The sequence below is a fragment of the Bison bison genome, unplaced genomic scaffold (genome assembly GCF_000754665.1).
Source record: "Bison bison bison isolate TAMUID 2011002044 unplaced genomic scaffold, Bison_UMD1.0 scf7180017864506, whole genome shotgun sequence".
Taxonomy (NCBI): Eukaryota; Metazoa; Chordata; class Mammalia; order Artiodactyla; family Bovidae; genus Bison; species Bison bison.
In genome coordinates, this window is record NW_011495063.1 from 698,881 (window position 1) to 711,818 (window position 12,938).

Consider the following 12,938-nt stretch of genomic DNA (forward strand, 5'->3'; position numbering starts at 1 on the left):
TTTGGGAGAATGGCAATGAAACATGTAAAATATCATGTAGGAAACGAGTTGCCAGTCCAGGTTCAATGCATGATGCTGGATGCTTGGGGCTGGTGCACTGGGACGGCCCAGAGGGATGGTATGGGGAGGGAGGAGGGAGGAGGGTTCGGGATGGGGAACACATGTATACCTGTGGCGGATTCATTTTGATATTTGGCAAAACTAATACAATTATGTAAAGTTTAAAAATAAAATAAAATTAGAGAGAAAAAAAAAAAAAAGATATTCTCAAACATCAAAAAAAAAAAAAAAGTCAATGAAGGCTAAAATAGGCAGCTGAAAATCCATGAGAAAGGGCTTCAGACCTCAATGAAAATCTGACATCTAAGAAAGGAGACAGAGAAGGAAAATCCCAGGCCACAGTGCAGTTCTATAATTCTCATTAATAATGATAGAAAGTCCCTAACCAAAAACTGTCTATCAGGAGATACATGTATAATATATAACATATAAAATGGCCAGCTCCTGTGTGACCCACCAAGCTAAACTGTTGGCTGAGGACATCTCAGAGTAAGCATGGACCCTGCCTGAACACTGGTGGATCCAAAGCAGTATAAGCTATAGACAGTGACTGATGCTCCCCACAGCTACTTATCTTGACTGGGAGCTGAGCATCATGTCTAGAGCTGTGAAAGTCCACCCTCAAAAAAATAAATGATACCCCAAAGTTCTCTCTGATTTATTTAGTTACTAGTATTTGTATTTATTATAATATTCCCTTAATTATTATTTATAACAATAAAATTTATTATTGTTGTTACTCAAACAAGATAACACAATTTAACAAGTATTTCTTATCCTGCAAATACATTTGATATTCTAAATATACAAGCTGAAAAGGCACTGGAGAAATAGGAAACTTACAGAAAACAGCATCTATTTTAAATCTGTTAATTACCTTATCAGTGAGACAAGGTGCTACAATCAAATGTTGAAATCCTAACGCCCCAATGATGATGATATTAAAAGAAGGGACCCTTAAGAGGTACTTAAGTCATGAGGATGGAACCCTAACAATTGAGATTAGTGCATTGTAAAAGACATTTCACAGAAATCACTAGCCCCTTCCACCAAGTAAGCATATAATGAGAAAGGTGTAGCCCAGAAATGTGCCCTCACTCATTTATGCTGTTACTCTGATCCTAGACTCCCAACATTCAGAACTGTGAGAAATAAATTTCTGTTATTTATAAGTCATTGAGTCTGTGGTATTTTGTTACACTACCCTGAATGCACTGAAACAGGTTTAAATAAGCTCAAGAACCATTGAAAGGAATACAGTTTATTATCATTAGCATATGACTTTTTTCATGATAAATCTCATTAGATGAATAAAACAATGTCTAACATATTTCTCCTAACTTAATGTGCAATATTTTCCTTTAAAGTGATAAATAACAAACTCTGCAGTAAGAACTATATGCTATTTTTCAAAATATTTTATGTCATTTTATATAATAATGAATGCAAGTTTTATAATAAAGCAGCCAGTCCCCTTACTGGGATCCTAAGGTACATGTGTATTATTCCTTTAATTGTATTCTGTTAATGCCATCTTTGGCAATAAAAGATGGAACTACATATATTCTCTTTAATATTACATGACCTGGGCTGATGGAGGCTCTCAAAAACAGGTGATACTATGGTACAGATATTGCAATTTGCCAAGGGCATAAGAAAGGACAAAACTAAAAAGTAAGTTGATAAGAAACAGAACAAAAGGAAAAGATCAGAGACTATGATAACACTTTAAGCTATATACTAGTTTGTATTAAGACAATTTATTGAATCCTGTTGCCTATACCAGCAATATTATCAACAAGCATGAGAATGCTTCTGTAGTATTTGGCACTTCTGTGTTTAGATAGGCAAAGTGTAATTTTAAATTTCTATGATTTACACTTCATCACATTTGTACAGAGTAGGAGTAACACAGAAGATGGAAGTATAAAAAATTGTATTTAAAAAAGTCAGCATATTTGTTCCTTTTATAAACAAGTTACTATTCAGTAAACTGATATGAGGTACAAGAAATACAGGGGACAAATATGAGATAAGACCAGCAATGAGGGAGTAATAAGACAAGTCTATTATTCCAAATATAACACAATCTGTAGAAGCAACATGGTGATAAACAAAGAATCTTCCTGAAAAACAACAATAAAAACTTGAGTTGTTTTATAATATTGCCACTTCAAATTAGAACATGGTTCTCCTCTGGGTTTTTTTTTTTTTAATTTAAATTTATTTATTTTAACTGGAGGCTAATTACTTTACAATATTGTATTGGTTTTCCCATACATCAACATGAATCTGCCACGGGTGTACACATGCTCCCCATCCTGAACCCCCCTCGCACCTCCCTCCCCGTACTATCCCTCTGGGTCATCCCGGTGCACCAGCCCCAAGCATCCTGTATCCTGCATCAAATATGGACTGGCAATTCGTTTCTTATATGATATTATACATGTTTCAATGTCATTCTCCCAAATCATCCCCCACTCTCCCTCTCCCACAGAGTCCGAAAGTCTGTTGGATTTTAAACAGGGATTTCCTCAGTGTCACTTTGATATCCTTGTTCCTTAAACTATAAATCAAAGGATTGAGCATGGGTACCACATTAGTATAAAAAACAGAAGAAATTTTTCCCAGGTCCATGGATTCAGGAGAAGAATATTTAAGGTACGTGAATGCTGCTGAACCAAAAAAAAGAAAAAGAGCAATCACATGGGAGCTACAGGTACTAAAGGCTTTCGATCTTCCTTGAGAAGATTTGATATGAAGAATGCTAGTAAGGATGAAGATGTAAGAAATGAGGATGGTGAAACTGGGTACTGTGATGTTAATACCCACGACAATGAGAACTACCACCTCATTGACATAGGTGCTGGTACAAGAGAGTTGGAGGAGTGGGAGGATGTCACACAAGTAATGGTTGATGACATTCACATTGCAGAAGGTTAGTCTAAGCATGCACCCTGTGTGAGCAGACGCTCCAGCAAACCCCATCACATATGCAGCCAAAGAGAGCACCAAACAGACATGATGGGACATGGAGACCTTATACAGCAAGGGATTACAGATGGCCACATAGCGATCATAGGCCATTGAGGTCAACATATAGCACTCAGAGATGACAAAAAAGAGAAAGAAAAACAGCTGGGTCATGCACCCCACATATGAGATGGTATTCTCCCTGAATACAAAGTTCATCAGCATCTTGGGGGTGAAAACAGAAGAGTAACAGAGATCAATGAAGGACAGGTTGAAGAGGAAATAGTACATGGGGGTGTGGAGGTGAGAATTTAGACCAATAAGAATGATAAAGCCCAGGTTGCCCACCATGGTGACAACATAGATCATTAGAAACAGGTGAAAGAGGGGTTGCTGGAGCTCTGGATGGTCTGTTAATCCAGCAAGAATAAATTCAATCACTAAGGAGTCATTTCTAGCCAGCATTCTATTTTCAACTTCAGAAATCTGTGAGAACAGAAGAAAATTTCATTAGCAGGAAAAACAGCTCTTTCCTTACAGAATCACTTTTATATGAGTTTTACTTATGAGACACCATCTCAGACTGGCAGAAATCATGTAAGTCCTCCTCTGCTTCATAGTGTCTGGAGGCACGCACATCTCAACATTTAAATCACTCTTTTTTATTAAATTTATTTATTTATAATTGAAGGATAATTGCTTTACAATATTGCATTGTTATCTACCAAACATCAACATGAATCAGCCATAGGTTTACCCGTGTCCCCTCCCATGTCTTTTGCTTTCATGAGTTGTATGGGACAAATCATGGCTCTAACTTTATTTTTACTAAAAGATAGAGGGATGGGGTGGAGAAGGCAATGGCACCCCACTCCAGTACTCTTGCCTGGAAAATCCAATGGAAGGAGGAGCCTGGTAGGTTGCAGTTCATGGGGTCGCTAAGAGTCAGACACAACTTCACTTTCACTTTTCACTTTCATGCATTGGAGAAGGAAATGGCAACCCTTTCCAGTGTTCTTACCTAAAGAACCCCAGGGATGGGGGAGCCTGGTGGGCTTCCGTCTATGGGGTTGCACAGAGTTGGACACAACTGAAGCAACTTAGCAGCAGCAGAGGGATGGGGTAGCTGAGGAACAAATCTACCTGTTGATGAGTTTCAGTGGTGGGAATGTATCCCCATCTCTCTAACCTACTCATCTGACCAGTCATTTTTCATTCCTACTCAAGTTTCCATCACTCTACTAGATATCTCAGTTTCCCTATGATGACCTTCAAAAAAGAGAGAATTCCTATAGAGCAGAGGCCACACCAATATTCTGCTTCCTGGAAGAAAGTCGTTAACAGTCTATAGGATTTACAGACACTTACTACAAGATATTACAAGCTCAATAATTGGTAACAGGTATGGAGGAGAACCTTGGTGGCCTAAACTTTATACTTAACCATATACTCCATTGTTTCTACACATTTTCCTGCTCTATTCCATCCTAGAAGAACAGAGGATGAATAAAACAAGGTGGATGTACTTTACGATATTTTGTAGGATGGCATGAAAGAGAAATAAATTAATTTGGGTGCTGATTAAATTAGCCATTAAGTTAGTGAAAACAAACCAAGCTGTATTCTTATTATGACATATAAAGTTGTATGATACATATATTTCAACAAAAAAAATTTAGGAGAAAAATATTTTCTTCCTCTGATATTGCTATGTTCTGGATTTGTCACTTGGAACTGCTATAGTTCCCCTGTTACCAGAACAAGGACAAAGCCAACACAGAGGATATGCTCAGAACAATACAAGCAGTTGAGTCAGAGATCCAGACCTTGGAGTTTCTTGGTAGTCAATATAAATACTTTTCCTCATTTTTTAGCGACAAGAGAAAAAGAAATCTGGTTAACTCACATTCCTTCCATTGAGGGAACTCAGAACCGAGGGAGCTTCACATGTGTTTCACCTCCACTCTTCTGGAAGAGCTGGCTTTGGAGATATCGACGCTGAGCAGATGCAGTCACAGAATCTTCTCCCTGTGTTGGCAAAAGAGTCAGAGCACTGATATGACAGTCTGAATTACAGGAGTTAGTCTAAGGTTCAGGTTAAAGTTGTACCTATAAATCTATTAGGAGACTGTAAAGGGAAACCATAGACTTGGCAGCTACATCACCATGTTATAGAGCACATGGCATTTGCTTAAGGCTTGTAATTTTTTTTATATCTGATTAGAAATCCAGGGGTAAGTCTCCCCTAAGACCTTCCCATTGTGATATGCTCTGCAGGCAAGAAATTGGTGTCTATTTTTATACCCTAATCATGATAGTAAATGTTAGTTTTCCTTCAGGGAACGTACATCCCCTGGGACATAGAAAAAGATCCTCTCTGTGCTTCATAAAAATGAAAATAATTAATGTCACTGAAAATTTCATTAACTGTCATTCCAGGTAACATATTAATTTTTGTAAAAATTTATAAACACTTCAGTAAAGGTTATTTGCTTTGTAAAATAGATTTCTTTAAATATTTATGAACATTTTATAGACATATAGTAAAAGGATATTTTTATTGCTTTTAGACATTATTGTTTCAGTAAAATGCTATCAGGTATAATTCTAATCCAACATTTAGTTTGGGCTGTTCTGACTCAGTATGTCTTTGCTTTTAATAAATTAAGTCTATAAGAAAATCAGGGGCTTCCCTGGTAGATCAGCTGGTAAAGAATCTGCCTGGAATCCAGGAGACCCTGGCTCAATTTCTGGGTCAGAAAGATCCCCTGGAGAAGAGATAGGCTATCCACTCCAGTATTCTTGGGCTTCCTTGGTGGCTCAGACAATAAAGAATCCACCTGCAATGTGGGAGACCTGGGTTCAATCCCTAAGTTGGGAAGATCTCCTGGAGGAGGGCATGGCAACCCACTCCAATATTCTTGCTTGGAGAATCCCCATGGACAGAGCAGCCTGGAGGGCTACAGTCCATGGAGTCGCAAAGAATCAGACATGACCGGGTGACTAAGCATAGAGCACATAAGAAAATCACTGTTCAAAGACTTCTATTTCTTTTTTTATATAAATTTATTTAAATTGGAAGCTAATTACTAATTACTTTGCAGTATTGTATTGGGTTTGCCATACATCAACATGAATCCACCACAGGTATACACATGTTTTATTTCAAGAAAATATGACTTTAGAATTCCTAGATATGTATTACAGAGAAAGCAATGGCACCCCACTCCAGTACTCTTGCCTGGAAAATCCCATGGATGGAGGAGCCTGGTGGGCTGCAGTCCATGGGGTCTCGAAGAGTTGGACACAACTGAGTGACTTCACTTTCACTTTTCACTTTCATGCATTGGAGAAGGAAATGGCGACCCACTCCAGCATTCTTGCCTGGAGAATCCCAGGGACGGGGGAGCCTGGTGGGCTGCCATCTATGGGGTCACACAGAGTCAGACACGACTGAAGCGACTTAGCAGCAGCAGCAGATATGTATTAATTTCTATGTGTGCTTCTGAGATTGCAGCTAACATTTATTTTGAAATAAGTATAGATTCACAGGGTGTTGGCTAAAATAATGTAGAGTCCCTTGAACTCCATCTAGCTTCCTATCATGATGACATCTTTCGCAATTGCTTGTGTAATAGTAAAACCAGGAAACGGACACTGGTTTAGTAATGGTAACAAGACTTCAGGACTGCAGACAGTGAGGTTTTAGCAGTTTTATATGCACTGAGTGTATATATTGTGTGTGTGTACGTGTGTAGATCTATGCAATTTGATCCTTTGTATATATTCGTGTAGCAACACCACGACTGGATACAGAACTGTTTCACTGCCTTTAGAAATTCTTATACTACTCTTTTATAGTCACACCCATCCCCTTCCACCTTCATCTCTGTTTTCTCCATCTCCATCTCTTTCATCTTCACCTTGATAGTCAAGTCATTTGGTGGATAATAAATGAAATCAAACAATATGCAATCTCTGAGACTGGCTTTTTTCAATAGTCATGATGCCTTTAATGTTCATCCCATTTGTTGCGTGTATCAATAGCCATTTCCTTTGCTGTTGAGTAGCATTCCATTTTTTTACAATTTAAGTTTATTCCACCTTCTTGTATTTATACAAAAGTAAATCTGTTTTATTTATGGAAAATGTTTCAGGCACAGAGGCTAGAAATCACAGTTGAAGCTGGTTCTTCTCTGAATCCTCTTTAAGCCAATATGAGTCAAGGCTCTCATTCTTCCTTCTCTAAGAATAAAGACTGAGACATCCAGATTTTTAGCAGGTTTTTAATAACCGGTCAAAGACAAGGGGAAAGCAAGGAATGCCCTTCCACTACACTTTGTGAGAGTGTACAGCATCATTACCAGTCATAAGCAAGTTAGTCAGGGAAAGGCATTTGGTTATAACAAAATTTCTATTATCTAAATTTATTATCATTCATTCAATCCCAGTACACATGTGGTAGAATTGCACATCAATACCAGTGTGAGAAACACATTTACCTTCTGGAGTACAGTGCTTGTGTACAGTTTTCTTTTCCCCCTTTTCTCCTTACAATGTACAGTCAAATAAGTAGGTGACACCATCAAAGAAAGAATTTACAGATCCACAAAAAGGAAAGTCTACCATGAATCCTATGATGCTAGATTAGAGTCACAGATAACATGTTTCTATTAAATATATAATAAGATTCATTGTTATTCAGTCACTAAGTCATATCTGACTCTTTGAAACCCCAAAGACTTGCAGCACACCATAGGAGCCACAGTTTTAGGGGACTGCCTCACTTTCTTGGATTTTACCTTCAAAACACCCCAGCAGGTTCTCACAGTGAAGATCTGAGAAAGAACCACCTTGGCTGTCACAGGGAAGGGAAAGAGTGATATTTGTAATAATTACTAGTAACAAATTGTACTAATTATTGATAACAAATACTACTAATTATTAGTAACAAATAGTACCAGCAAATAGTACAATAAAGTTCCACTTAGAACACCCTTTTCCTCAAAGTCTTACTCAGTGCAATTTGGACATCTTTGTTCCTCAAACTGTAGATGAAAGGATTCACCATTGGCCCCACAATGGTGTAAAAAACTGTGGACACTTTCTCTTCATCCAGAGACTCAGCGGGAAAAGGCTTGAGATACATGAATGCAGATGATCCAAAGAAAAGAGAAACCACGATTATGTGGGAGCTGCAGGTACTGAAGGCTTTGGACCTGCCCTCTGCAGAACAGATGTGGAGGATGTTGGAGAGGATCAAGGTGTAAGAAATGAAGATGGTGACACTGGGCACTATGACATTGACACCCACCACAATGAAAACCACCAGCTCATTGATGGAGGTGCTTGTGCAGGAGAGCTGGAGGAGAGGAGGGATGTCACACATGTAGTGATTGATGATGTTTCCATCACAGAAGGAGAGTCGCAGCATGCACACAGTGTGGGCCATGGCACCCACAAGCCCCATCGCGTATACACCCACCGTCAGCATGAGGCAGACCTGACAGGGCATGGAGACCTTGTACAGCAGGGGCTTACAGATGGCCACGTATCGGTCATAGGCCATTGACGTCAAAATACAGCACTCATCAATAACAAAGAAGGAGAAGAAGCAGAGCTGAGTCATGCACTCTGTGTAAGAGATGATATTCTGGCTTACGAAACTCATCAGCATTTTAGGGGTAATGACAGAGGAGTGGCAGAAATCAATGAAGGAAAGGTTGAAGAGAAAGTAGTACATGGGAGTGTGCAGGTGAGGGTTCAGACCAATAAGAATAATCAAGCCAACGTTCCCCACCACAGTGACTGCATAAACTGCTAAGAAAATGAAAAAGAGAGGCAGCTGGAGTCCTGGCTCTTGTGTTATACCCAGCAGGATAAACTCAGTCACTGAAGATTCATTCCCTGGGGCCATTCTTCCTTAGGACATACCTGGAGAATAGGACAGAGGGTAATGTTAAAACGAGTACCCCACTCTCTCCACCCAACACCACTCTAATGAGACAGACCCAGAATGTGAGAAGGAACCCCGACCCACCCCTCTGTGCTTTTGTTTTCTTTTCTGTATAAAGGCTGAGGGAATTTTTAAAGATGGGTAGCAAAAACACTAATGGGCAAGTTCTACAGGGATAAGATTCAGTAACACTGTGACCTCATGACAACAGCATCTCTGCTCCACTTCTGCTCTGACAGTTTACCAGGCCCACCCAATGATCAGTGGTCATCTCAGCAGAGAGAAGGCACATCATTTCAGGGTGTCCCAGGCTTTCACAGATGAGGTTTGGAAGATGAGTAACAGGACAGATAAAATTCAACACTCACCTCATGAGGACCTCAGTCCTGCTGGATTAACTGAGCTCAGAGAAACAAAGTCACTTTCATCCTTCCCAAATGTCAGATAAAGGACTTCTACAAGCTCTCAGAAAGGTCCTAATGTCTCTCCTTGCTAAATTCAGCACAGAATCAGATCAAAACTCAGATTTGGGTCAGTTTTGGAAGCTTCCAAATGACAAAATCAAGGTCAGCTCACCTTATTAACTCTTCTCCATCATTTGCATGGAAAGGCAAGTGGCTCTGATGAATTTTGAGGGAGAGCAACCTAAAACAGAGTTTTCTGTTGTTTTGTTTTCAGTGAGTTTCAGACTAATGAAGCCAGAGCACAGACCTCAGTGGCTCTGGCTCTGAGATGCCACGAGTTACAGGTCATGATTTCTGATGGTGGCTCTGCAAAGTGTCCTCTTCAAACTAGAGGGTGTAAATAGCATCTGCTGGTGCCCAGGGAGCCACCTGCTAATATGACCCATGGGTTTTTATGAATTGGGAAATCCTAGGAACCTGATTAAAAGTTAAAAGACCTATGGTTTCTTAGTGTTTTCCCCAGAGGTCAGACTTTGAGGCAAAAAGAAATTACCTACTTCGCATATTCAGCCTAGTTCATGATAACAACACCGAGTTACTGGAAGTATACCATTTTACAGACCTTTTAGTTTCTTGTAAAATAGGACGCATCCCCAAATAGAAAAGCTGAATCTCCCCTGCATCCACGTGGTTTCTTTCTAGCATCTATCACTATATGAAATACTATACATTTATTCGTTCCTTGCATGTTCCCACCACACATAAACACACATTTATGTACTCACAAATGTTTGAATCTAAGCTATATTTTTTTTCTATTTTCTTCAGAGGTATTTCTGCAGCACCTCAGAGCAATACTTGGCACATAATAGGCACCCAATAAATATTTGTATAATAAAAGAATAAAGGAATGAGGATCCCTTTCCCATCTTTCCTGGAACCTATGTTGGACACTACAACAAAATTCTTGCCCTGCAGGCAAAAGCTTATGTAGTACTGGTGTTTTTCTTTGCAGACCTGAGTGTGAGACAGGAAAGACATCCGTAAGGCCTGTAAGGTCACTGCTAAACTCTTAGATGTCATCTAAGAGCACTTCAGATCAAAGCTGCTGAATTCAGAGAAAATAATATAATTTTCATCTTCCCTGAATGTTGCAAAGAGGATTTCCACAAATTCTCAGAAATGTCTCAATGTCTCTCTCTGACAGCATAGATCAAAAGGCAGATTTGGGTCAATAGAAGGTTTCAAATGCCAAAATCAAGGTCAGCTCACTATCGGAAGCCATTGGGAACCATTCGAGATTTTTATTTCTATTTTTGACATAGGATTGAAATCATCTAAGTGCAAGCTTAGAAAGGTTAATATGGCAATGGCTGGTAGAATGGCCTGGTGTAAGAGTGACTAGAGACAAGGCGACTCACAAGAGGCAAAAAAAGATCAATGAATGATAAAAATGCTCTGAATTAACTGTGCTACTGTGAATAATTCCAAGAAACAAACACATGCAAGAGATACTGAAAGGAAAGTCAGTAGAGCTTCTCACAAATGGGATAGAAATAGACAAAAATCCCAAAGATATTAGCCTAGGTGCTAGGTTAAACTATGATGTTACTACAAACAGAAAATTCAGAAAGAATAGGAATGTTCACAAACATTATGCATTCAGTTGTGAACATGCTGATCTTGAGTTCCAGCTGGACAAGCAAGTAGAAGTATGGGAACCCACAGCAGTATTTTTGCCTGAAAAATCCCATGAACAGAGAAGCCTGGTGGGTTACATAGTCCCTGGGGTCACAAAGAGTTGGACACAACTGAGCAACTAAAAAGAAGTATACAACCCAAATAAGGCTAAATAATGCTCAAGAGGAAGACCAGAATCTGATAAAAAGATCTGGGGACCATTCCCACAGAGTCATGGAGTCGGGCGAACTCAATAAGAAAGAATAAAGAGAGCAGAGACACAAGAAAAATATTTGGAAAATCTTTCGTATGGATTACACATAGGATAATTGAAAACCCAATCATTACTAAAATGAGTCCCAACTATTATTACTAAATCCTTAGAAATAACAAGAGTACCAAAAATTACTCAGGACAAAATTGAAATGTGTCCCACAAGATAAACATTTTTGGGCTTAGTCTTGATGAGGACCTTAGAGATTCATTAAAGCATGTGTTTTCTATGAAAATGTTAGAAGTTTTATTTAGGTGATGCAGGAAACAGAAACACTCCCTCCAAGTTTATATTACATGAAGTCACATTACAAGAAAGTTTATGGCAAAGTGCTAAGCTAAAGTTAAAGGTCATTCTTTCATCTTTAACACAACCAGTATAAATACAGGCAGAGAAATGATTGTAGAGATACTCAGCTTATTTCTAACATTGCAAAACTAACTCATTATCCTCCTTTCTTCTATCTACATAATGGTCACAGTAGCCTGATGTAGTTATAACAAAATGTGTCAAACAGTTATCCTTTTCACTGAGCTATATCTTTGGCTAATTCCTGGTTTGTTTTCTTAACTCAAGCCCAATATGTTCTAACTTAACAAAGTCAGCAGTAAATTAAGTTTCATACTAGACTATCATGCTGCTGCTGCTGCTAAGTCACTTCAGTCATGTCCAACTCTGTGCGACCCCATAGACGGCAGCCCACCAGGCTCCCCCATCCCTGGGATTCTCCAGGCAAGAGTACTGGAGTGGGTTGCCATTGCAAGGTGCATAAAATGTAAATCTTTTTTTAACTAAATAGGATTTTAATTTGCAGTATTATGTCACACTGAGCTAAGCTGCTGCAAACATCCAGAATCATTAGCAACCTAGATGTCCATCAGCAGATGAATGGATAAGAAAGCTGTAGTATATATACACAATGGAGTATTATTCAGCCATTAAAAAAAAATACATTTGAATCAGTTCTAATGAGGTGGATGAAACTGGAGCCTATTATACAGAGTGAAGTAAGCCAGAAAGAAAAACACCAGTACAGTGTAGTAACGCATATATATGGAATTTAGAAAGATGGTAATGATAACCCTGTATGCTGTATGCGAGACAGCAAAAGAGACACAGATGTATAGAACAGTCTTTTGGACTCTGTGGGAGAGCGAGAGGATGGGATGATTTGGGAGAATGGCATTGAAACATGTATAGTATCATATGTGAAACGAGTCACCAGTCCAGGCTGGATGCATGATACTGGATGCTTGGGGGTGGTGCACTGGGATGACCAAAGGGATGGTACGGGGAGGGAGGCGGGAGGGGGGTTCAGGACGGGGAACATGTGTACACCTGTGGCAGATTCATGTTGATGTACGGCAAAACCAATACAATATTGTAAAGTAATTAGCCTCCAATTAAAATAAATAAATTTATATTTTAAAAAAGAAAGAAAATTAAATCTACAAGTGCCAGAAAGGAAATGGGAAGGCAGAATCTAATTCAGCAGATCTGAGGTGGGGTTCTAGATTCTGATTTTTTTTAAAGGTGTAAAGTCTGGTATAAATTCATGGTTTTGCATAGGTACATCTGGTCTTTCTAGCAC

General features: G+C 39.0%; 2 protein-coding genes across 2 annotated transcripts in view; both read right to left on the bottom strand.

The window, feature by feature from the left end:
• The window catches only part of LOC104980746 (olfactory receptor 8B3-like), a 5,479-nt gene extending 1,981 nt beyond the window's left edge, over window positions 1-3,498 (bottom strand). Inside the window, exon 1 of the mRNA XM_010829520.1 lies at window positions 2,556-3,498. Within this exon, the coding sequence (XP_010827822.1) occupies window positions 2,556-3,498 (943 nt within the window). The remainder of the gene's footprint in view (window positions 1-2,555) is intronic.
• A 4,522-nt stretch (window positions 3,499-8,020) lies between these two features.
• LOC104980664 (olfactory receptor 8B8-like) lies at window positions 8,021-8,950 on the bottom strand. Its single transcript, XM_010829420.1, has one exon. It carries the CDS (start codon window positions 8,948-8,950, stop codon window positions 8,021-8,023), a length of 930 nt encoding a protein of 309 aa, XP_010827722.1.
• Window positions 8,951-12,938: the final 3,988 nt, after the last annotated feature.

Bases quoted from the DNA above. Each gene is read 5' to 3' on its own strand.
- LOC104980664 (XM_010829420.1), bottom strand. From the start codon at position 8,950: ATGGCCCCAGGGAATGAATCTTCAGTGACTGAGTTTATCCTGCTGGGT.